We start from the raw sequence: 27,152 nt of genomic DNA, 5'->3' as shown, positions 1-27,152 counted from the left end.
GTTATCAGAATAATATAACTTATCTGAGGATAAAAGTTCAAAACCATTGCTTTAGCTTCAATAATAATTGCTACTAATTGCTACCAGGAACCGTTACAATAATAACTGTACATTGTCTTTAAATCTCATAGCCATCCTACAAAGTAAGTGTCTTTAACCCCATCTTAGAGCTGAGGAAAGAGATAATGAGGTTAAATAACTGAGGCCATGTAACCAGTAAGTCAGGAAATAGGGAACTAATGTAGCCATTTCTGAGAGACCAGAGCCTGAGCACAGGAAAATCACACAACACAGCTGGCATCTGGATATCCTCAGAACATCAGCAAAAACAACAGATGTTGAGGATACATCCTCTACTGTCCATGTGTAAGAAATGCTATAGCCTATTACACTGATTTGGAGGCTCTTTAAAATTTTTTTTTCTTTTTCACTTTTTCTTCAGTTGCTGGCAATCTTTCTGCTGCATTGTCTGTGATGGTAGCCGGCTTCTTTGAAATACACAGAAAGCACTTCCATCCAGTCGAGCAGTCCTTTCAGGCAAAGTTGCCACCATTTCCTCCATGCCCTGTTTCCACCTGGTTCTTCAATACATTTTACTTGGAGTGGCTGAAACTCTGGTCAACCCAGCCTGTGAGTAACAATTTTTTCACCACCTGTTAGAACATACTGAGTCTTCACACAGAACACATCACCTCAAGCAGCTGGTTAGGTTTTACACTCTACTCTCTGTTACAACTACTCAACTCTGTCATTGTGGTGTATAAGCAATCAGAGACAATATAAAGTGAATGTGTGTGGCTCTGTTCCAATAAAACTTTATTTATAAATAGGTGGCAGGCTGGACCTTACCTGACTGTAGCTCAACAACCCTGGTCTGGGGTGCAAGATTCAGGGCGTGACCATGGGTGTGAGTGGCTGATGTCAAGTGGAGGACAAGGACATTGGAAAGGAGGTCAGGAACCGGGAAACCAAGAGATGGCAGGATGGAAGGTTGGGAGGATGATCTATATGTATGTGTGTGTTAAAATTGCCGAGGATTAAGGCAGAAGTGGAACTGGAGAGTGTGACCATTAGAGGGGAGCTGATGACTTTGAAAACTAGAGGAAAATGTCTTAGCGATTGGTGGCTGACAGCACAAAAGAGAAATATTAGGTGATATAATTGGGTAACATGAGTTTCAAAGCTGAAGCTTTTTAGGGATGAGGAAGGAAAAATGACCTGAAAATGGAAATAGTATAAAGTTCCATTTTCTAGTTCTGTGGTGCTTCTCCACATGTTCAAAATAACCCCTCACCAAATGCAATAAACACATTTTAACTGTTTAAGAACAACTGGAGTAAAAGAAATTTCCAGCAAAGAGTTCCTAGCACCAGGTGCGTCAGGAAGGCAGTTCTGGCCCTAGAGTTTGTAGATTCCGCATATGCTGTGATGGGGCATCTTTGCAAAACACTAACCACCCTCCACCTGGAGACACATTTCAGCTCTCTTTGGCAAGAAGACCAGCTTTCCCGTACACTGAATATTTTCTACAGTGTCTTCACAGTAAAATGAGAATTTTAGAATAGTGGCAGACTTGTTGATCATATCTATACTACAACATGCCAAAAGAAGTATCATGGAGCCTAAAATATCAATCTGGTGATCACCAAAGTTGAAAAAGATCAGAACATGCAAGTAGACGCCTGGAACTGGAGATCGGAGGACTTCAAGTGCTAAGTCCTATAAAAGGGAACCGGAGGCTTTCAAAACGATGAAAATGACATCAAAGAGAGATTCACCAGCAGGCAGAGAGCTGGCAAAGTGTGTTCATGAATTATATACCGCACCAGAAGTTCTAGCAAGAGAAAAGCACAGGATTAATAATTAACTAGCAAAGTAATAATGGGCTTGTAGAGTTTCTGCTTTTTCTCAGTGAAAGAAATCAGCCTACTTCGTCTCTCTGCCCATTGTTTGTCTCCTCATATTTATAAAGAGGAAAGTTCATAAGCCACATCCTTTTTATAACCATGAATCATTTCTTCCCAAAGCCTCTTCAGCATTTTCCTCGTACTCTCCCTTGGATCTTCCTGAACAAAGCTTGCGAGCTTGGCCTCGGGCTGCTGCTGGTGGTTTGCACTGCACAAGAGAGCTCTGGTACCCACGGCCTCCTGTTGCCGATATTTGAAGCCCTTCTTCACAGTATTTTATTTCTCACCATCATTACCTTCATCTCCAGTAACTATGTGTGGTATTAAGTGCCCAGTTAACACCGCCCTTAGTATTGTGCATATCTCTGCTTTCTGCCCTCCCAGGGTTTAAAATCCAGGAAAGATGTACTGATGGTTTTTTCCCACCCTCGGCCCCAGAACTCAGCACATCTGGAGCACAGAGACTCCTTTAAATGTTTATCAAATGGTAAATAAAAACACGTGGAGAACACACAGAAAGCAAAACAGAAATGTTAAATGAAAACAGGAAGGAACGTGAATACATTGACATTAGGTGTTAGTAAGTTCATTTAAAAGTGCTGGACAGGGCTTCCCTGGTGGCACAGGGGTTGAGGGTCCGCCTGCCGATGCAGGGGACACGGGTTCATGCCCTGGTCCAGGAAGATCCCACGTGGCGCGGAGCGGCTGGGCCCGTGAGCCATGGCCGCTGAGCCTGCGCTCCGCAATGGGAGAGGCCACAACAGTGAGAGGCCCGCGTACCGCAAAAAAAAAAAAAAAAAAAAAAAGTGCTGGACAAATGCAGAGTTTTACTGGGGTAAAAGTACAGAGAAACCAGGGGTGAAGTCTTCCTGAGAGGGAAGGGAGAAGGTAATAAAATCTCATTCTTCTTAGAGAGAGGGAAACTAAAAGTTTAGTGCTTACGGTATATCAGTTTTCTATCACCTCATTTCTTTTTTAAAAGAGCTTTAGTGTTTATCTACTAGCTCTCATTGTAGAAAAATTTGCAAAGTTCAAAAGAGTAAAAATCCAATAATTTAGCCCGTCAAAGCTAAAACTGTTCATGCTATTTAATGTGTTTACTTACAATATTTTGCCACTCATATACAAAAGAGAGAGATGAGTACAATAAACTCCCATGTATTCATGTTCCAGCTTCACATTTTAGCTTTATCCCTTAGATTGCCATGCATATTTTAACATAGTTATGTTGATATGGAATGTACAAAATTATATATACTTATTTCATTTATTTCTGATATTGAAAAAATTATTTTTAAGCGAAAATTAAAAAGAACTTTGCTCCGTGATTTTCTTTCAACCTCTTACCACCATCATTACTATTACTCCAACGATGACTTGGGGGGAAAAAGATAAACATTTTGGAGACCCAATGCTTAAGCTACTGTCTCTCCTTAAATGGGATAATTTAAATGCATATAAAGGGCTTTGCACAGTGCCTTACACAAGTAGTTAGGGGCTATTTGATTTGGTAAAATTAATACTGTTAAAAATAGCTAAACTTATTCAGCATTGTAATAAGCACTTTACATATACTATAGCAAGTAACAGTCACAGCACCTCAGCAAGTGAGTAATGGTCTTACTCTCATTTTATAGAGAAGAACACTGAGGCTTAGGAAGTTTAAGTAACATACTTAAAATCACAGAGGTAGTAAACAGTTGACCCGAGATTTTAGTATAAGCTTATCTAACTCCGGAGCCCATGCTGTTAACCTCCATGCTAGTTTTCTATGATAAATTCAAGATTTCTATAGGGAACCTAATGATGTATATAGAAGTACAGAATCATAGACCTTATTGATAGATTGCCATGATATTAACCAGTACAAGCCTTAGCTCAATCCAAAATTCACAAGAAATATTCCAACTGAGGTGAAATTTGGGTGAATATATTGGGACACTTAACCACCAGTAATCAAATTTTCCTTGTACCATTACAGCAGTATATTTTGCCATTTTTTATTCCTTGTAGACATCTGTAAATTGTAACATATATAGCTTACTATAGTAACTTTAACAAAGTCCAACAGAAATTTTGGCTGTTTTGGTAAACTTTCTTTGAGGTATGATCAATACTAATTTGAAGAGTATCTATGAAAGTATTTTAAAGAGAATGTTCTAAATTCTGACCTTTTTTCTTCTCAGTCTCTGTAATATCATACAGATTTGTTCCAGGTACCATCAGAGGAAACTTTATGAATTGTTTGACACTGTTCAATGGTTTTGGTTGTTTCATGGGAGCACTGATGGTGGAGCTGGTCTACCTCATCTCAGAAGGTAAAAACAGTTTCACGGTATGCTTATATATATATTGATTTGATGACTAGAGAATTGAGGGACAAAACCTTAAGAGAGGGGCTTTGCTAGTGTAGTCTTTTTTCAAATTGATCCACTTTTGCAATTAAGATAGAATTAAGATAGGAAATAGACTCTTGCTGTATTCATTAATTTCTAGGAATTGTTTTTCTTTTGATAGGGGGAGGTAATTACAGAATGTCACTTCTCATGAGACCCTGTCTACTGTCTTTCTTTCGTGTATTTTAAAACAAACTGGTCATTATATTCTTACTAGGTCTTTCAACAGGGCTGTATTCCATAATGTGTCATAGCTGGCATAGGTGACCCTCAGAAAAGGTAAGTCCTGTGTAAATATAAGAGGACAGGGTATCTGGATGATCCTTTAGCCAGAAATAGTGTCTGTGCAACCAAAGAGAAATTGTGAGTTGAATGACAACTGATCTTGGAAAATTTTCCCTGTAGATATTTTGGTAAGGAGAAACAATCAATCTGAAAAATCCACATGCGACATGAAAGTACTACACGTATATGGGCTGGTAGAAAAATCAAACAGGATAACATTAAAGATTAGCTGTCGCGGTGAAATGTCTTTGGCTGTTTTTAAAATCTACAGACTTTTTCCTTTATTTGTTCTGAGAGGTTAATACAGCTTAAAATTTATTACATTTGCTTGTGCTTATTTTATGGGAAATACTGCATGCCTACTCTCTGCTTTCAAAAATACTTAGTTATACTTTTAAAATAATGTAAAGAAATATTCATTTGTATTCTCTACAAATACATTTTACTTGCCTACGTTCACACTATGGAAAACATAAATTCTATGAACGAGAAACTCCTTTTAACACTAGGGTATCCATTCAAAAAATATTTATGGAGGATCCACTCTGTTCCAATTACCATATTGGGCGCTAGAAACACCATGGCAAGCAAAATAAACTTCCAAACCGTCACAAAATTTCCAGGGGTGTAGGGAAGCAATAAAATTGAGTGTTGAATTAAATGATAGGTATAGTAGAGTTCTAGGGAACAAATCGACAATCCTTGATTGTTAAGATCAAACCCTGTTCTTTTCTTAGTTGACTGAGAAAGTTAAGCCAAAGTATATATTGAATACTTACCATGTGCTAGGCCCTGTGCTACATGGAATTATGTGAGATATGGTTCCAGTTTTCAAAGGGCTCAAATCCAAACTGTCACAATTAAGTGTGAACTACAGGAGTTGTTGACATCTCTGATTATTAGATTCTTTAAATGCAAACAAAGAACAAAGCACTGGTATTAGGATTTTATAAGATAACTTGGAAAATTCTAACCTATATCTCTACCTCAACATCTTAGCTGTTGAACATGTTTATTTTCTTCAACATTACTCAATGAAGATGTTTCTGAAAATTTGCTAAAAAAAGGTCTATAATCAAATTACATTTAACATATTCTAGAAAGACTGCAAAGTCAAACATTACTATCAGTTTACCTTTTATATAAGTCTAAGTTTTTCATATACATGCTTAAGCAACTGACCCAGAGTCTGGCCAAACTTCAAGTTAAGTTCTCCACAAGGCAGTTCTCACTTTAGTCATCAGCCACAAGTTTGGAGGTCCCCAGGGCTGCCATCACTTCTGATAAGCTGGCTATAAATATGGAGATTCCCCACAGACTCCCCCTCAGAACTGATAATTTGCTAGAAAGCACAATACTTAGGATTACAGCTTTATTATAGCAAAAGAATACAAATGGGAATGTGATAAAGGGAGAGAGGCATCAAACAAGGTCTGGGAGGGTCCCAAAAGTGAAGCTTCTTTCACCCTGAGAGATGTGGTACCCAACTGGCACATCAGTGTGTGACAATACGCAGAGTATTATCACCCAGGGAAGCTTACCTGAGCTTTGGTGTGCAGACTTTTTATTGAGGCTTTATTATGTAGGCAGATTGACTGAAACATTGGCCATGTAGTTTAACTCAATCTCCAGCCTCTTTTCTCTCTTAAGAGATCGGGCTGATATCCTGTGGCTCAAAACCCCAAACCTCTAATCATATGGTTGGTCTTCCTGGCTGGCCAGCTCCCATTCTGAGTCATGCCATTAACATAAACCATCAGGTGGGGCTTAAGAGGCCAATCATGAATAACAAACATACTTCAATCACTTAGGAAATTCAATGGTTTTAGAGTTTATCTCCCAGGAACCAGGAAGAAAGACCAGGCAATTTCTCTATCATGCACAACTATTCTTGCAAATACATTTCACTGAAAACCTAAATTTTTATTGAGAATCTGCATAGTGTGGTAGGACCTGTTATATACATTACTGGGTTTATTACAGCAATCTTATAAAGTTGATATTACTATCCTCATTTTTGAAACTTAATAATTAAGACAGAAAGAAGAAAATGAAGTGCTTCAGTCACCACCACTAGAATCTGACAGAGCTCTGACCCTCCCAGCATTCTGAAACCAATGCCAGTGTTTTTCTTCAATATTTATTTACTTATTTAAGTTTCCTTTGGCTATGCCAGGTCTCAGTTGTGGCACACGGGATCTTTGTTGCAGCATGTAGGATCTTTATTTGCAGCCAATGTTGATTTTAATACATCAAACAGCTACTAAGGGTCACACAGTGTAAGGGCTTTTTACTTCTGCAATAAAATCTCCTTGGATGGAGGTCTGCATATAGGATATTATTGAGAATATTCTAGATATAGTAAAAGATAGATTTTTAAAAGCTTATATAATTTTGGCAGAGTTTGGTGTCCATGAAAGGAGGTTTACTAAGAACACATGGTAAGGACATCTTAGCAACATGGGATGTGCAGGGGAGATTCTCTAAACTTATGTTCAAAAGAACACCATTTAAATTACTGATGATTGATTTGATTTACTTCTGAAAACTTTTTTTTCTCTTCATAGTAATACCGTGTTACATCAAATCACATCCCAATAAATTAGAATCTTACAGTTGGATATCACCTTGGAGGTAATCTAGTCTAACATTGTACCAAAAACTAGAAGATGTACCATCATCTTCCAGTGCCCAGAAAAATTCTCTACTTTGAGAAGTAACCTAAGTCTACCCATCTGTTGATAACTGTATTCCACAGGATAAGCTTAGTTTTCTATCCACATATCAACTCTTCAAACATTTGATAAATATTTGGAGAAGTAATGTGGTACAATGTTTAAAAGAGTAGGTCCTGTAGTCAAACGATATGAATTCCAATCCAGGTAGTCTAGCTGTGTGTCCTCAGTTTTCATGCCAAAAACAACAATAAATAATTCATCATGTTGCTGAGAGGATTAAGTAATTAATATGCACAATAAGTGCTCAATAAAGACAGCTATTATGATCCCCTTCTATTTTATAGACAAAGCACTCCAGTTTTTTTCATGTTACATGATTCCCTGATTTTTCACTATCAAAACCCCTCCATCCATTAAACAAACAAGTTGTCAGTATCTTTCTTAAAATATGGTTTCCAGAATCAATCGCAATACTCAAAATGGGTACATCAAGATAGATATGTTACTTCTATCAACCTTCTCTCTCCTCTCTTTCTTAATGCCAACAGCGACTGTGGTGACTTTTTCAGTAATTGCATCACACCTATGGTAAATTAAAACCTGAGGCTTTTTTTTATTTTTGGCAGTTTTTCTCAATTCAGTTCCAGTCATCTTATCACAATTTCTTTTCCTAATTAAATGGGGCACTTTATCTCTATCCTTAATAAATGTCAACCCATCATTCTAAATAACAGACATTTTAAAAACTTGACTCTGTCATCCAGTGAATTACTAATCTTTACTTCTTTACCAGCTTTGTGTCATCTGCAAATTTAGTAAGCAAGTTCCTCGACTTCTTCCAGGTAATTGATAAAATTGTTGAACTGGACAGGACCAAAACCAAAGCCTTGTGGAAAATACCTAGAGATCTCACGGCAAGTTAATGACAATCAACTAATCCTCCCCTTTTGGATATAATCATCTCCCACTTCACCTAATTACTATCATTCAGCCCACACACTTCTCCATCATTCCCAGAATGACATCACAGGAGACTTTTGTCACATGTTTTTCTAGGAATAGGATGTATCTGAGTTTGTGACAGTCCCTTTAACCATCAGATTAGCATTCGTCAGGAAAGGAAATGAAGTTCATTTAGATGATTTGGTTTTAGTGACCGTAAACTGGCGTATGGTGACTAATTAGGGCCCCTAAGGAGGGTGATCCTTTGACTTTTTGCATGACTTTGGGCAGGTCATCATCACTCTGTTTCCTCTTACGTAAAAAAAGAGAATGCTGCACTTCAGTTTTCTCAGAGATGATGGGAGGATAAAATTAAGTAATGTATTTGAAATTTTAATGCCAGAGATTATTTTAAATATAAAATAAAGCCATAGTGGCACATTTGGTTAGAAATAAGATGAGTCTATTTAATCAAACAACCAGACCAATTTCTTTGACAGAACCGACCATAGTGAAAAGAACATTATAGCTCTATGCTTAAGCATCTCACAAGCCTCCACATTCCATTTAGCATATAGGATATTTTAAACCTTTAAGGATTTATGTCAGCAGAGCATGTGTGTATGTGAGTGCGTGTGTGAGTGTTAGTGTATGATTGGAAACGATGATCAGCTATCACGGTCTCCAAGCTGCATTAGTCATTTTTAGCACCATGATGGAGAATGGTGTGAATGCGGTAAACTCAAAAGATTTCTCAAAACTTGACTGTGCAGACAGATAACTGTTAGAATGACATTTTCAGTACAAGTGAGAAAACTGATCCTTCTGGGATCTCTAACTCTGAGTGCTTTAAAGAAGATACAAGACTAAACCCATCCTCCTACACTAATCATTTCAGGAATAGTTTATCTAAAAGTAGCAATGCTAATAAAAGGGAGTGAAGAAGTCAGTCAAACTGCTTATTTCGACTCTATGCCATTAGCAACCAGATCAATTTTCTCACACGCATGAGTGCGAGCTTACCTTTTGACAAATATAACGAAATAGAATTCAGTGAAAAGTGACATCTTAGTTATGGATGTGTAGGTGATTGAAAGATCCAAAGCAAAATGTCTCAGAGAAACTGGATAATTGGGCAGAATCAAGGGGTCAAGGTATACATCTTCTTGTCCCCGTTAGTCCTTCCTCTTCAGAGTTCAGGAAAGAAGCAGAGAATTTAGCTGTTTAATTCCCACCAAGAGCATTTTAAATTAGAACAGTGATCTTTTAAAATTCTCATTTAAATATCTATGATTCCTGAGACCACTGACAGCCATCTCAGCATGAATCAAGGAGTCGTTCTTGAAACAGGAATTTGCAGTTGCAGTAAACTTGAAAGAAGAAAGTACTTATGCATCTGGAAGGCTATTCAACTGGATTTCACAGGTCCGTGCCTACTTTCTTAGAGATGTGTTTCTTCCAATTCACATCAATGCCTCAGGTCTAACTACAAATGGCTTTCGAGATGACAGATTTTTAGACCCAGAAGGGAAAAGAAGTGGGCTACTACCCCGCGATTCACCTTTAGCCAGGCCATATTCTACTAGACCACCCACTGGTTTCGTGCCGCTCTTCCCGTGGCTAACATGGCATTGCCCCCAGTGCTCCACGGGCAAACCTGCTATCGATCCTCCATCAGACTCAGGTGCAGAGACCTCCTTGTCCAATGGGGCACTTAAATATCCCAGAAACAACTTACTCTACACCCTCAACCTTTGGCTCCAGAGAGACCCTTAGAGCTGCCTGGAGGTCTTAGGGTTCATAACAGTATCAGGACAAAGCCCCAAATACTTTTTACATGTGGACAGGAGCATCCATTGCTGTTGGCTCACGAGAGGTAGAAACAGAGGAACTTGGAGTCAGACCAACCTGAGTTCCAACTCAGCTCAGCCCTTGATAAACTGTGAGGTCTTGAGCACTAGGGGTTCAGAACAGCCCTCCCCAAGATGTGCCAGTTTGGCGTATTATTTATTTGAGCTAAAGTTTGGATTATTTTGAACTGAAGTCAGTGGAGACTTTACTGCCCCTCCCTTAACTTCCTAGAAAACTTTAAACTGGGAATGTTTCCCGGAAAAAGAGTTTTCACCAGAGGTAAATTTTACCTAAGTGGGCCCCATCTGTATGGCAGGGCAAACATCTAATTACGAACATCTGCTCTTTTTCTTATTATCCTGTGAATTCCCCTCTTTCTTTGGAAGCTCCAGGCCCCTATCCCATTTCTTACATCAGGTTGGCATATACACCTCATGTTATCTTTCTGTCTTTGAACCTCTCATGTATGTGGGGTTCCCCGTAAGTACAAAATTAAATTTGATTTTCTCCTGTCAATCTGTCTCATGTCAATTTCATTCTTAGACCAGCCAGAAGAACCTAGAAGGACAGAAGGAAGTTTTTTCACCCCTGACTGCACATTACTTAACCTGTCTGAGTCTCAATTTCTCCTTCTCTAAAATGGTATCACTAACAATTTCCAAGATATCTATGAGGACCAGAGGAAATAGACATAAAGCACCAGATCAGTAAAGGCGCACAAAAGTAATGATTTGTATTGTTATTGTAATTTGAGTGGGATCTCAACATTTTCCAAGTGAGCTAGGATTATCATGGGCATGATGTCCAGGTTTGGCATTTTAATAATTCTTCAGAAAAGAATATGTCCCATAAATGCAGACCTCAGGTGTCCTATCAGCTTCAATTCCGGGACCAGATTGGGATTAGATGAAATAAAGCCACGTTCTGAGATTCTTCTTGGCCTCATGGACCCATGCCATTAGCGGTGCTCCCTTTGCATGGCAAACTTACACGTCTAGATAGAGTTAGATTCACATCCATGTTCATACTAAGAGTGCCTGCAAACGGTGTTGAAGTTGACACTAGAAGATGAGTGGTATTTGGCTTGTTGAGCATAATAGTGAAGAATGTCTGGTAGAAAGAACATATAACAAAGCCTGGAAGTAAGGAGTCACCTGGTGCATCAGAGGAACTCAGAGATCAGTAACCTGAAAATATTCAGGGAGTATCACATGAAGTCAGGTTGAGAAAGTAGAATTAAAATCATGCAGGACCTTTGGCTTACAGGGATTTTTTTTTTAACCTGTATGCAATAAGAAATTATAAAGGCATCAAGCAAGTGACATGAGCTGTTTGTGTTTTAAGATCACTGTGGATGCAATGTAATTTGAAAAGGAAAGAAGAATGGCTTGGGAGAAGCAGGAAGGGTTCAAATGAAGTAACTCAGGCAAGTCTAGTGGTGATGAACTAGTGAGGAAGTAGGCAGATGGAGAGAAATGGATAGATATAAGCTTGATTTCAGAGGTAGAATCAATAGTGCTTAGTGATGGTTTTGACAAAGTCAGGAGGTGGTAGGATGCAGAAGAGAGGAGTGGTATCAAGGAAGCATCCCAGATTCTGCCAAAAGCAACTGGGTGGGCAAAGCTTCTATTTACTAAATGGAGAACACTAGAAGACAAAGAGGTTGAAAAACTTTTCAGCCATTCATTTTTTAACACACTAAGTTTGACCTACCTGTGAGACATCAGAATGGAAATAGCTGGATCTCAGAAAAAGGATCTGGGTTAGATATATAAATATGAGAATCTTTGGCACAAAAATAGTGTTTGAATCCATAGAAGTGAATAAAATTATCTAGTGTGAATATTAAGAACGAGGAGAGGAAGGACCCCGGGAACTAGATCTGAAAAGCCTCAATAGTAGAGGTTAAATGGAGGAGAAATGGCCAGCCGGAGAAGGAAAAGGCCAGTCAGAGGGTGGAGGGAAATATATACATACATACATGTGTGTGCGTGCGTGTGTGTGTGTGTGTGTGTGTGTGTGTGTGTGTGTATACTGAAGAGAGAGGACTGATTCAAACAGGAGATGATACATTGTGTTAAATGCTACTGTGAGATCAGGTAGAGTGAGGAATGGAAAGTATCCATAGATTCAGCAACATGATCATCACTGGTAACCTTAGCAAGAGTCATTTCAGCAGTGAGGAGGGAAAGAAAACCAGATTGGAGCAGGGTCAAAAATATCTAGTAAGTGAGGAAATAAGGGCCTCACATCTAAACAACTCTTTTGAAGAACTTTCTCTGAAGATTTAAGAAATAAAGTGGTGGTTTGGAGGAAGCTGTGGGTAGATTCACCAGATTATCACTTAAAAATGTAAGACACCCAATTATGTTTGAATTTCAGGTAAACTAAAAATTTTTCTAGAATAAGTATGTCCCATGCAATATTATGGATGTACTTTGCATAAATTATACTTTACAAAATTATGTGGGCGATATTTAGGACATGCTTATTCTAATTCATGGTTGTTCTGAAACTCAAATTTAACTGTGAGCCCTGTGTTTTACCTGGGAAACTGAGATGTGGGTTCGAGATACATTTTTTTTTAATTTTGAGAGATACTTGATCACATTTAACTGATGAAATTATCTGGCACAAATGGAGAAGTTAAAAATGCAAGAGACAATGGGAGGTTGACTTCTTATCAGAGGGTGGATACTTCTTTCCTGCACTGAAATAGAAGAAAGGAGAGCGTGGGTGCAGGTGCAGATGTGTAGTTCTGGTGTTAGAAATGTTCTGGAGCCTTCCTTTCAAGGCTCCCAGCTTTCTTTATAAAGTAGGCAGCAAACCATTCATGAAAGCAAAGGGGGCTTAGGATGAGAATAAAGAGTAGGAAAGACAGGGGGATCGGAATTTGTTATTTCGAGAGCTAGAAAAGATGCTTAGAAGAGAAATGTTAAGAAGGGTGGCAGTGTTGAGGACCCAGTTGACACTGGTGATCATGAAGGGTGATTTCAAACCACCTAAAGCATGATTTTGCCCAGTGCTATTCAGGTGCTCAAGGCAGGCATGAAACTGTCTGGTAGATTTTAAAATGGTCTAAAGACCGTAAGACACAAGAAGAAAGGCACAAACTCTATTCTTGATTTTAAGTAATTCAGGATAAATTTTATAGGCTATTTCCCGATAAATATGCAAAAAATGAGAAAAGCTTTCTTCTCAAATTTTGATATTAGTAAATCTACACCATTAGCTAGTTGCAGGTGCAAGTGAAAGGATAGACTGTACAAGCAGGCAGATTTGGGGCAAAAATCAGTTTCTGCTATATCGATGATGTTATTTAAATTCGATATTTCACTCTTTGAAACAGCTCCACTTAGAGCTTGATTTATTAATTCAGTCCACAAAAACACATTAGGTTCCTACTATGTGCAAGAACTGGCTAGATGCTGAATTAATAATACCATGGCTGATGTTTAATTAACAAGAAGAACCTTACAGAAATATTTGACACTCAAATTAATATCAGATCTATTCATTTGACTAATGCTATTACAATTACAGTTCAGAGCTAATGGCATTATCGGGCTATTATCACAAAGCATTGCCTCTCTTCTAAAACTCATTTCCATGATAATTCATTGAAATCATCATGAGAACACACTATCTTGATGGGTTTTTACCTCCCAATGCTCTTCAAGAGAATGAAATCACCCTTATAAGAAAGCTTGTTATCCCAAATATCACCCAGGCCCGTTCTCCTGCAGTTCAGTGAACAATGCAGAGAGATTTCTCAACAATTTTGAAAGACACTGTGTCCCTTCCTGGAAACAGCAAGTTGATTTCATTTTTATCCACAATTCCCAAGAAGTAGAAATGCAAATTTTAGTCTCGATGCAGACATTGTCATGAGAACAAAGTATTGAGCATGTGCAGATCCGGGGCCCAATCTCCAATCACCCATTCATTCAACAAATATTCATTCTGTCTCCTTTACATGACTTCAGGCAAACAGTTCAGCCTCTCTGTGCCTCTGTTTCCTTGTCTGTAATTTGAGGGTAATAATAATTTGAGTAGTTATTAGATAAATATGAAAAAGTGGTAGAAAAGCCAAAGTTAGAATATAGTTGTTAGGCATTTTTTCCTTCAGGTATCATGAAAATTAATGTGTTTTAAAAATTAACTCAGGTAGTAGAGCTATGAATCTCAAATGAAGCATTTAAATCAGGTTAGTGAAAGGAGGAAGGAAAGAAATTAACATTTATTAAGTGTCAGTTATATGCAGACCTTGCTGTATGCATTTCACAAAGATATTATTTCATTAAATCTTCACAACAATTCTTTGGGGGTAGATATTTGTAGCCTCACCACGAATAAGAAGAAAATGAGCTCAGAAAACTATACAAGTTGCCCAAATCACATAGCCAAGGTGGATCCCTGATTCCAAAGCTCTTTTCACTGCACAGGGTTTATTTCCCTGGACACAGAAGCACGTCCACCCTGGAAAATGATGGTTACATCTTTTTAATTGCATACGTCTTGGCTCCCAAGCAAAAACCACATAGTGAAGTGATAGATGTGCCTAAAGTCAAGTAAGGTATAAAACCCATTTCAGTTTTGTCTCAACCATTTTGGATGTTTGCTAGATGACCCCCATTGTAAAATAACTTTTAAAAAAGTCTAACAAAGTTTGAGATAGATAATTGCTCCCTGTGTCCAACTATCATTTGAAAAATTTCAAAAGGCACATTTTAAGATTTTCAAAGTTTCAATAAAAACAAAAATAAACAAATGGGACCTAATCAAACTTAGCTTTTGCACAGCAAAGGAAACCATAAACAAAACGAAAAGACAACCTGCAGAATGGGAGAAAATATTTGCAAATGATGTGACTGACAAGGGCTTAATTTACAAAATATACAAAGCTCATACAACTCAAGAACAAAAAACGAACAACCCAATTGAAAAATGGGCAGAAGACCTAAACAGACATGTTTCCAAAGAAGACATACAGATGGCCAATAGGCACATGAAAAGGTGATCAACATCACTAATTATCAGAGAAATGCACATCAAAACTACAATGAGGTATCACCTCACACAGGTCAGAATGGCCATCATTAAAAAGTCTACAAATAATAAATACTGGAGGGGGTGTAGAGAAAAGGGAATCCTCCTACACTGTTGGTGGGAATGTAAGTTGGTGCAGCCACTTTGGAAAACAGTGTGGGGGTTCCTCAGAAAACTAAAAATAGAATTACCATATGATCCAGCAATCCCACTCCTGGGCATATATCCGGACAAAACTATAATTTAAAAAGATAAATGCACGTCCATATTCATAGCAGCACTACTCACGATAGCCAAGACATGGAAACAACCTAAATGTCCATCGACAGATGAATGGATAAAGAAGATGTGATACATATATATATACAATGGAATACTACTCAGCCATAAAAAAGAATGAAATAATGCCATTTGCAGCAACATGGATGCAACTAGAGATTATCATACCAAGTGAAGTAAGTCAGAAGGAGAAAGACAAATACCATATAACTTACATGTGGAAGCTAAAATATGACACACACGAACCTATCTATGAAACAGAAATAGAATCATGGACATTGAGAACAGACTTGTGGTTGCCAAGGGAAAGGGTGGTGGGGGAGGGATGGAGTGGGAGGCTGGGGTGAGCAGATGTAGGCTTTTATATATAGAATGGATAAACAACAAGGTCCTACTGTAGAGCACAGGAAACTATGTTCAATATCCTATGATAAACCATAATGGAAAAGAATATTAAAAGAATGTATATATATGTATAATTGAATCACTTTGCTGGTCAGTAGTCATTAACACAACATTGTAAATCAATTATACTTCAATAAAAAAATTTAAAAATAAAAAAATAAAGATTTTTCACAGTTCCATTACCTTCAGAATAAAACAGTAGTTAGTAAAAAGGGGAAATACTGCCTCTTCCTCCAAAAAGAGATAGCCAAAGTCTGCCTTGAATCAAAAACAATATGCTTTAGCACTTAAAATAATGCCATGTATACTTGAGGTATTGGGTAAATCAATAGAGAATACAGTGAAATGTCACTGAAGGGTTCAGAATCAACCAGTTTTTGTCACTTGGGGTATTATAATTTCCAAAATAAAATCTTAGGACAGGTTTGTAAATAGCACGTAACTTGTTACAATATTGAGGCTGTTATCCTGTACTTTGCTGAAGAAGAGTTAGTTGTGACTGAAAACCAGCCAATTCTGATCTTTTATAATAAATCAGAAATGATTTTTAGAAGTCAAATTTTTTCAAAAGTATGTTTGATTGAGTGGTTTTAAAATAGTAATTTTCTGCCATAAAGGTAATATATGATGAAATAAATCCAAAGTATAAAAGAAGGGAGAAAAAAAGACTTTGAAAAGATAATAGCAATTATTATTTGGGTAAATTTTCTTCCAAATTTTTTTTTATTTGTGTGTGTAGGTATTAAATTTATATGGGTATATATTTTAAGCAAAATTAGTGTCCGAATTAATCCTGCTGAAAGCTCAATAAATAAATTTGTATCAAGTACCCACCTTTTGTTCTTTCCTTAAAAATATTGAGAGCATATTTCCATGTCTCTCCAAAAGAATAAAAGCTCACTTTTAACAATTACTTGATATATTTCATTGCATGGATGAATATATATCTTAATTTAATTTGCCTTTCCCTTCTTGAGGAATGTTTAGGTTGTTTCCCATTTTCTAATGCTACGAATAGTACTAAGGTGAGCATGTTTTATATAATATTAAAGTACATCAACTTATTGTCTCCGTGGAATAGAATTCTGAATATGTGATTGTTTTCAATGAAGTTAAATATTTTAAAGACTCCTGAGAAGTAAAGCCAAATTGTTTTCTAAAAGGCTACATCAATTATGCTGCCAGTGTGGTAGGATAATATTGTCTCAATGTATTAATTTCAGCCCTGAGAATATTACTATTTTAATCTTTGTTAATCTGATTAGCAAAAATTATATTCCATTGTTAGTTTAATTTGTGTTTTTAAGAACAGGAAATTGAAATTTTTAATGTTATGAACATTGCTATCTTTTTTTCATTCATAAAATGACATCTCATATTCTTTGCCCATTCTTCTTTTGGTCTATTTGTGTTTTTTCTTATTGCTTTCTATACCTTGAAACTTTAGAGATATTATCATTGTCATTTATTGTTAATATTTTCCCAGTTTTAACTAAACATTTAATTTTATAGATGAGTTTTTTTACATGTGTTTTGCTAATATATGTAATCAATTCTATCAACTTTTATCACTGTGATTAATTTCATTGCATTTATCTATAGTTATGGAATTTTAGTAGATTAATAGTTTGAATAGAATTTTCTCATTCATGTGGACTTAATTTTCATGTTAAGTAAAGATAACACTTATTTGATTCAAATAAAAAAGTTGCACAACATAGTTTGATGTATGTTGAGAAAGGTTAGTTAAACCAAAAATATTCCACAACCATAGGATAAATGAAATGAATCTAATTAATGACGTGTACTTTATTTTTTTATTTATTTTTAGATATTTTTTGATGTGGACCATTGTTAAAGTCTTTATTGAATTTTTGTTACAATATTGCTTGTGTTTTATGTTTTGGTTTTTTGGCCACGAGGCATGTGGGATCTTAGCTCCCAAACCAGGGATCAAAGCCGCACCCCCTACATTGGAAGGTGAAGTCTTAACCACTGGACCACCAGGGAAGTCCCGTGATGTGTACTTTAATATAGCCTTAGTGCTCAGGTGATCTTAGGACTGTTTCAGGGCTATCTTTGCATCTTGTTCCTTTCAGTTGCCTCTTGATTTTAGCTTAGTATCACCCTCTTTTTAATTATTACAGTTTTATGATATATAATACATATCAGGTATTACTAATCATCCTTCTTATGGTCATTCTTCATTTATAAAAATATAATAAATACAAGAATCATATTACCTATGGTTTATACCTCCATATGAATTTCAAAATCATTCTTTTAGCTTTCCCCAAATCCTGTTTTTATTTAATAAAATAAGTAGAAGTTGTTAGCTTTTAGGAAAAAAAATAAAAGCTTTTACAATAGTGTTCCATCTAAGTGTATAACATTTTAAATTTATTCAATGTTTAAAAATTTACTTCAGTAAGATTCTTTTCTTCATATATATCCTTAACATTTCTTGTTAGAGTTATTGTAGGCATTTTATGCTCTTTTTCTTTTTGCTATTATGAACTGAATCATTTTCCCTCATTACAACTCAATGAGATCATCACTATCATATAAGGAGATTATTAATGCTTATGTCTTGATCTTGCATCCAACTTCTTAAACTTTCTCAGTAAATTTCTGAGAATATTTTAGTTGATCCTTTTAAGTTTATAGCAGTATTCTCTAATCTTAAGATACATATAATTTTTATCCTTATTTTCAGTATTAACTCCTATGCTTTGCATCCTCATCAGTACACAGCACTTCCAGGGCAATGTTAATACCAGAAGACAGTCACATTTTATCTTGCTCATGATCTTAATATGAATTTTTCTCAGTTTTCTATTAAGCATATTTGTAGGTTTATAAAGATAATCTTAAATGATGTTCTTTACCATAAGAAAATGAAAATTTCTATTTCTTGTTCTCTAAGATTTAAATAAATCAGGTTAAATTTTATTGAATGCTTGTTAAACAGCTCTTGAGATCACCTTTTGATTTTTCTTACTGCTCCTGACATTATGGTATATTTAATTAATAGATTTTTCAATATGAAGTCATCTTAACATACATGGGATAAACAATCCTCAGTAGCATCAGTACTTGATGATCTTTTGCTCTGGAAGATCCAGGGGAAAGATTCACTCCTTCCATGAAAATTAAAAGGTGCATTCAGGACCTAATATCTCTTTTGAGAATCATTCTTTGTAACGTTTTCCTGCTATTTGCCGCCATTAAGATTTTCCATCTCTTCTTAGTTCTATTTTGGCAATTAATGTTTTCCTAGATAATCATCCTCCTTGCATAAGATTTTTTGACACTAACATAGCATACTCATAACTAAACATTGTTATCTCTTTTGATTCTTTTGTTGTGTATTTTGATTGGATTTGTCAGGGTTTTTGTTGTTACTGTTGTTACATTTTCCTTCAATGAATCAGCTCTTAGAACTATTTAATATACTTTAAGATATTGACTTTCTGTTCTATTTCCTTCCTCTTACTTTCCGTAGATTTTTTAAAAGTTATTTTCTGATTTTTTTTGTGTTGAATGTTTAATTCATGTATGCTCATTCTTACTCTAAAAATGAAAACAGTGTGCCTTTAAATCTGTCTCTTAACAGGATTTAAATCTGTATGCCTAAATTTGTAAATGCAATTTTCTCATTTTCTTTATTTTCTAAATACATTGTGATTGTGGTTTTCATTTCCTCTTTGACCAGCTAGTTATTTAGGAGCAGAATCTTCAATTTATAGGAATTTGGTTTGTTGTTGATATTACCTAAACTTCTATAAGTTCTATAACTTTTTTCTTTCTACTAAACAATGTGGTGGTCTTAATTAAATTCTTACCAATTGTATTATTCTTTTTTTATTGAAGTATAGTTGATTTACAATATTGGGTTAGTTTTGGGTGTACAGCAAAGTGCCAATCACATTATTCTAATTCTCTACATTATTTTCCTTTTTGCCTATTCTATCAAAAATTGATCAAAGTGTGATGTATGTAATCATTCACAAGAATTATCTACCTGTTATTTATTTCTGTGTTTCCAACAGATTTTGTTATGCTTCATTACCTAAGGGATATTCATTGACATATCTTCAATTTGCATTGTGCTTTTTACCAATATAAAAAGATCCTTGATGTCCCTTTGACATAGTTTTTCCTTTGAATTCAATTTTTCCTGAAATCAGTATTTTCTGCTATTTTATTTTCATCTTTGCCTTATGAGGCAAAGTTTCTCGTTTTTATGAGTTTCTCATTTTTATTATTATTTTATGAGTTTCTCATTTTTATTATGAGTTTCTCATTTTTATTATGAGTTTCTCATTTTTATTATTATGAGTTTCTCATTTTTATTATGAGTTTCTCACTATTATTATTATTTTAACCTTTGTCATTTTGTGTTGGGGTGTTTTGTAAGCAACAGTAATAATATATATTATCATCACATTTCCTCCTTCATATGGATTTTTTTTTTTCTATTTACTTATCTTCAAGGTAGAGATTTACTGAGAGGCAGTATCTACTAACTGAGAATGTATACCGATTTCCTTACCTCTGGTCACATTCCATATTTTTGCCAAAATCTTCTGTTAAGGTGCCCCATTAAAACCAAGTTACTGCAACAAGCAGACTGCTGAGATAAAGTGAGAACGTTATCTATAGCATTTTCTGGTTCTCCAACACTCTGATCAGACAGTGTGATTATAATTTGCAGTCTCAAGCATACTTGACTCTCGCTCACGTTCAACTGTAATGCTTTCCTTCTGAGAACTACAGTGCTGTGCTCCCATTACTTCTTGTCTCAGGGTTAATGGAAGTTCCACTCCCCCATGTATCAATAGTTTAGCAGCAGACGTACTTGGTGCTGGGTACTGGTTAGAGGGATGTAGGGGAGGACTTCTCCTCCCCAAAACAGTAACTATGCATTAGATCAACATCAAATACTATAATTCTGTCTAGAATTGACCTTGATTTCTGTGGTAGGGGCACTTCCTGATCACCTCCTATTCACCCCATTGGGGAGGGAAGAATCCTCCCCCTAAATAGCATAAGAAGGCTGAATACGTGGGCAGATGAGACTGACAGCAGTTTATTCATCACCTGTGCTCACAGCCCAGGGGACCAGAGCATGCCATGCCTGGCCCTGTGGGGTTGCATTGAGGAAGAGAGGGAACAAGCAGGGTCTGTAGCAACAAAGCAGTGAGGTGATCTACAGGAGGATGTGATTACTGGTCTGAATAATGTTGAAAGCTGGTAAGGAAGTGAAATCTGTTAGGCTGAGGACCGAGTGGAGTGCAGCTGGTCTGGCTAATAGGGAACTAGCTAGGCGGGGACGATATCCCCGTGTGGGGAACATATCTGACAAAGGAAGCAGGGAAATGTGTGGTCAGGCCCTTGGGGCCCTGTGACACTCAAGACGGAAAGGCAGCACACGAAATGTTAGGCCTTATAATCCAGGGCATAAGATGGGACAGGAATAAAGTATGTTCCTCTTTCACGTCAGCAGCTTTGCGCTGTTTATAGCCTCATAGCATGTGTGGGTCACCGTATGTATTTTTTCAATCCCGTTCCAAAAGCCTTAAATTTAGTGTAAATTACCGCAAGAGTCTCATGATAGGTTGAGTCTCACGATAGGTCAATCCCAGGATTTAGGTGGAAATGCCATCTTAGGTATTTTAAACGTTATTTGGGGTAAGCTATGTCAAAGACTGCTGTCCAGATGTTTTTAAACTGTTGAGATGCTAAGGAAAGTCATAAAATTAGTAGTTCTGTTAGCGCCAGTAGGGGGCTGTATTCATGCAGTGGTGAGGGTAAGAAGTGAGGGTTCTGCTGAGCCATGATTCCCTTTACCTCTCTGTGTCTTCACCCTTTAGTCAATAACATACAAGAACTAGCTTAGATAAGTCTATAGTCTGTTTATCTCTAAAATGACCATGATCATTTAAGATAAATAGAAACATTTTATTTAGTATCTATAAAGTCTAATGCTTGAGAGTAATTACAGACATACGTCGGAGACACTGCAGGTTCGTAAAACAAATAAAGCAATAACAAGTCATGTGAATTTTTTTGGTTTCGAGTGCATATAAAAGTTTTGTTTACACTGTACATTCCTTGTACTGTAGTCTATTAAGTGTGCAATAGCATTATGTATAAAAAACAATGTACATACGGTAATTAAAAAATAATTCCTTTGGGAAAATGGCACTGATAGACTTGCTTGACAAGAGTGGCCACAAACCTTCAGTTTGTAAAACATGAAGTATCTGTGAAGTGCAATTAAAAGGGGTGTGCGTGTCTCCCTTACTAATCCATGAGCTCCCTTTCTTAAGCAACTTGGAATGCCCATTTCCTGGCACATAAAAATTTCTTAACAAATGATTTTCAAATGAACAAATAAACCTAGCTGAGCAAGAGATATTTGAGGAAACTGTGAGCAATGCCAAATATTTTGTGAGTGCTCTATTACCTCAACAGCCTAACACTCATTACTAACTAGCTGGTTATACAATTAAAGTACGTAACTGGGGCCCACTGTCAGCATTAACAAATAGCACTTTGTCATTCCTTGGACTCTTTACGTGGCTATTTTCTTCTCATGTTGATAACCTGCCTGTCCACCCCAGCTAAGATCTAGAGAAGTCTAGTTAGTCCCATTCGAGACCTAAAGTCTTCACTTTGTCTCCTTTTGCAAGGATACTCCCGATTTCAACCAGGTACTAGAAATGTCAGATGAAAAATGGCACAAATGTGAATGATGACAATAAAAGTTTATAAGCTCCTAAAATAAAGTTATAGTACCTAAGAGCTGAGTCAACTGACAATGTTAAATGGAACATTTTACAACCAGTCCTGGGATAATGATAAAAAGAAAAAAGAAAAAAGGCACACAGAACATGAAGAAGTATCTAACAGGAAATGGGCCCAAGATCAAGCTGAGGCTACGTGATTTCATATGAGCATCTCTAAAGAGGGGAGAGGTGACAGCCTAATTCTTATGGGTGCCTCCTCTGTGCCTAACCCTTGACTTCTATTATCTCTTTTACTTCTCATAACAGCTCAGTGAGAGAGGGACTGCTGTCATTTTAGAGAGGAGAAACCAAGGTTGAAGGGGTCCAGTTGAGCAAATGCCCAACAACAAAGCTATTAAATAACAGAGACTTCAAAAGTTCTCTGATTCCAAAGCCCATGCTATTTCCATTGGGTATCTTTTTATACCCAATGCTATCTCTTTACATAGACACAATCGCTCTATACATATAAAACAAATTTAAGCTTCATGAAGAATCTCTCTCTCCAACTTGATGCTAGTGTTTGTTCCACGTTATCAATTCTGGTGACGGTTCTCTTTACCACAAAGCTCACCATGTAAATTAGCTATACAGTCAATGTTAAATTATAGCTAAAGAAGGCCAAAATATGGCGCTGGAATGAGCTCAGCATTAGGAAGACAGCTGAAAATGGTATTTAAGAAAGAATACTAGGGCTTCCCTGGTGGCGGCGCAGTGGCTGAGAGTCCGCCTGCCGATGCAGGGGACACGGGTTCGTGCCCCAGTTCGGGAAGATCCCACGTGCCGCGGAGCGGCTGGGCCCGTGAGCCACGGCCGCTGAGCCTGCGCGTCCGGAGCCTGTGCTCGGCAAACGGGAGAGGCCACAAAAGTGAGAGGCTCACGTACCGCGAAAAAAAAAAAAAGAAAGAATACTACTCTATATAAAATAGATAACTAATAAGGATCTACTGTATAGCACAGGGAACTCTACTCGATACTCTGTAATGGCCTATATGGGAAAAGTATCTAAAAAAGAGTGGCTATAAGTATAACATTCACTTTGCTGTACATTTGAAACTAATGCAACATTGTAAATCAACTATACCCCAATAAAAATTTTTAAAAAGAAATAAAGAAACAATAGAGGAGTATTATCAGGAGTCTGAACAGGTGGTACGGCACTCTTTCGTTTTATTTTTAAAATAATTCCGCTCACAAAATATCCTGTGTTACTCGTAAATTTCCACTGCCTTTAACTTTCCTAGTACGACATCCTCCTGTCAGCCCACATGCACATAATGCCAAGTCACAGTGCTTCTCATGCGTGCCCACCCCGGCAACCCCAGTGACAGAGACGCAAGCACACCGTCATGCCCGGGGGATCTAGCGCCATCTCCTGATAGGCTGGTATTCGCTGTAATTGCACAATTTCTTGGAAATACTATGTATTACCTTTAAAGATCTTACAAAATTGATATTCTTCTCCCTCAGCTGACTTCGTTATAGAATAAAGATAGTCTTTCCAATTACTTGTTATGGACCAAAATGCATGCTCCGGGAAGAATTAATGCCATGTTAATTCTGAGGCTTTGCATACTCTGTGCAAACTCCTTTTACTCTAGCCAGAGAAACACGGTGATAAAATGGTATAATCGCATGACATGCAAAGCGCTTATGTGAAATGAAAAGGACAAAAATATGAGTGGGATATTAATTCAAGAGAAATAAGGAAACAGGACTGTTTGAATAGGCTTAGCAGGATGGCTTAGTTCTTCCTGAAAATAAGTGTGATGCTATCTCAGCGTACCTTGACCTCTCTACCCTGACTCCCCCATTCAAGTACAATCAACTGTTTAGTTTCTGTACACACACACACACACACACACACACACACACACATTAAGAGGGTTACACAATACCCGACAGACAGACATAGAGGGAAACATTCAGGGAAATGTCTCCTAAATATCAGATAAAGGCAGCATGTCAATATAGCAATAAAACCATACATTTCTATTGTAACAGAACACAACTTAATAAAATGGGGAAGTAGAACTTACAAAATAGCTTTAAACTCAGTACCAGATTTCATTATAGGTCCTAGACTATAGTGGACACAAGCTAATTTTCATGGTTGTCCATAATAATAGTCATTGGGAAGTTAAATGACAGAAGAGAAGCAGCTTTAAATGGGAAATGGCACAATTATTCACAGCTGTCATGCTTATGCACTTGCTGACTATCAACCTTGAACAGAGCATTTAATTCAAACCCCATTTAAAAGTATACACTGTCAAGGGAGAGGCCAAGAACCATATTCTAGTTCAGGAAGCAACCCATAACCCATGTGCGAAAGATGACACTGAAGATCAAGTCTACTGGGACGTAGACAGATTGCTCACAACCCAATGTAGGAGCCGCTCCTGTAAAAAAGCAAGGAAATGCCAAGAACCTTGGCATCTGACTGTTCACAGATGATCCATTCCTGCTCTCATACTGCATAACATTTTGAGGGGAAATATTCTCCCCATTCAGAACAGCAATTGAATTTAAGTTCTCTCTCTGAAGATAGAGTTCACCTTTTAATCAATCTTTTAAACTTCTGTAATGCTATATATGTGTGATATATTTGTTAATACTAAGATTCCATTGCTGTTTTTAAAGTATTGCATAAAAATAAGTGCTGCATGTATAATATATATGATATAATACATCATATTTCATATAATGTATTTGATAATATCTCGAAACCAACTGAAGAAAAATTGAATGTGTGTGTAAGACATAGAGATAATATGGATATAGATACGTAGGTGTAGATATGAAAAGAGAGTTCTAGCAAAGACCAAAGCAAAAGTCACAACTTAGGAGCAAAGTAAAAGAAATTACCTGAATCCTAATTAGTTTCATATATACTCAGTTGGACATCAAAAGGAAGTGAGGATTCCTTACTTAGGGGTATTAAACTGAAGGAATCACTCATCAGGTTAAAAGAAAATCTTCACATCAACCAGAGACTGCAAGTATTTGACTGACAGGGTCTGTGATATTATAACAAGGTAACACTGGATTATCTTATCTAAGTTGTCAAAATAAAGTAATATCTGACATCTACATATATTATCTCACTAGCCTTACAATTAGCACATGCAACCAGCTATCTGGTGATGGTAAATATTTTTCATACATTCAATGTATATTTACCAAACAATCCCTATGGGGGTGCCAAGCACTGTTCTAGATATTAGACATATAAGGATGAAAAAGACAAATGTGGTTTCTGCAAATTAATAGCATAATCAGGGTTACCTGATTATAGCATAATCAGGGTTACCCAGTTACCCGGAAGAACCCAGCTCTTCTGACACCTATATTGTGTTATGCAAATCAAGTTTTTTTGACCTTCAAAACATTTGGCCTGCCTTGCTTATTATTTTACTGTTAATTACAGAATTAAATGAATTTTAACTCTGAGTTTCAGATGTGCTTTTTTGCTTTGTAGATATTATTCAAGCGAATAAAGCTCTATGAATTATGGCATGATAAAATATTCACAGAAACTTACAACTCCACAGTTGAATAACAATTACATTTGTTCCAAACAGGCAATTGGTTTCCAAACACATTAAACAAAGGCAATTTAGAAAGCTGCTTCTTCTTCTTGGCATCATTAACGTTGTTGAACGTCCTGGGGTTCTGGAGTGTTTCACAAAGGTAAGTGTGTGGTAAGATGAACAATTTCTGAGTCCATGAAAGAGTGATCTGGGAGCCATCACTGAGCCAATGGGAATCCTGTATTCCATGACTGGACCAGTTAGCATATTAGAGAAATTTAACAGATATTCGGAGCAAGAAATTTCCATTTAGACTTCACTTTTTCTTTTCTCTTTTTTTTTAACATCTTTATTGGAGTATAATTGCTTTACAATGTTTAGTTTCTGCTGTATAGCAAAGTGAATCAGCTATACGTATACATATATCCCCATATCTCCTCCTTCTTGCGTCTCCCTCCCACCTTCCCTATCCCACCTCTCTAGGTGGTCACAAAGCACTGAGCTGATCTCCCTGTGCTATGCAGCTGCTTCCCACTAGCTGTTTTACATTCAGTGGTATATATATGTCCATGTCACTCTCTCACTTCGTCCCAGCTTACCCTTCCTCCTCCCCGTGTCCTCAAGTCCACTCTCTGCATCTGCATCTTAATTCCTGTCCTGCCTCTAGGTTCTTCAGAACCTTTTTTTTTTTTTTTTTTTAGATTCCATACATATGTGTTAGCATACGGTATTTGTTTTTCTCTTTCTGACTTACTTCACTCTGTATGACAGACTCTAGGTCCATCCACCTCACTACAAATAACTCAATTTCGTTTCTTTTTATGGCTGAGTAATATTCCATTGTATATATGTGCCACATCTTCTTTATCCATTCATCTGTCGATGGACACTTAGGTGGCTTCCGTGTCCTGGCTATTGTAAATAGAGCTGCAATGAACATTGTGGTACATGACTCTTTTTGATTTATGGTTTTCTCAGGGTATATGCCCAGTAGTGGGATTGCTGGGTCGTATGGTAGGTCTATCTTTAGTTT

General features: G+C 36.9%; 2 protein-coding genes across 2 annotated transcripts in view; one reads left to right on the top strand and one right to left on the bottom strand.

Annotated features, from left to right (window-relative positions):
- DERA (deoxyribose-phosphate aldolase) overlaps positions 1-27,152 on the bottom strand; it is a 363,055-nt gene that overhangs the window by 49,734 nt on the left and 286,169 nt on the right. The window contains exon 15 of the transcript XR_007470387.1: positions 5,368-5,494. The gene's annotated coding sequence lies outside the window, so the exon portion shown is untranslated. The remainder of the gene's footprint in view (positions 1-5,367; positions 5,495-27,152) is intronic.
- SLC15A5 (solute carrier family 15 member 5) overlaps positions 1-27,152 on the top strand; it is an 82,058-nt gene that overhangs the window by 49,636 nt on the left and 5,270 nt on the right. Inside the window, 4 exon segments of the mRNA XM_004281107.3 lie at positions 443-526; positions 529-630; positions 4,094-4,225; positions 26,171-26,279. Of these exon segments, the coding sequence (XP_004281155.2) occupies positions 443-526; positions 529-630; positions 4,094-4,225; positions 26,171-26,279 (427 nt within the window).

This window comes from Orcinus orca, chromosome 11 (assembly GCF_937001465.1).
Source record: "Orcinus orca chromosome 11, mOrcOrc1.1, whole genome shotgun sequence".
In the NCBI taxonomy this organism is placed as follows: Eukaryota; Metazoa; Chordata; class Mammalia; order Artiodactyla; family Delphinidae; genus Orcinus; species Orcinus orca.
The sequence above is the reverse complement of the archived record's forward strand: the minus strand, read 5'-3'. Positions and strand labels throughout refer to the sequence as shown.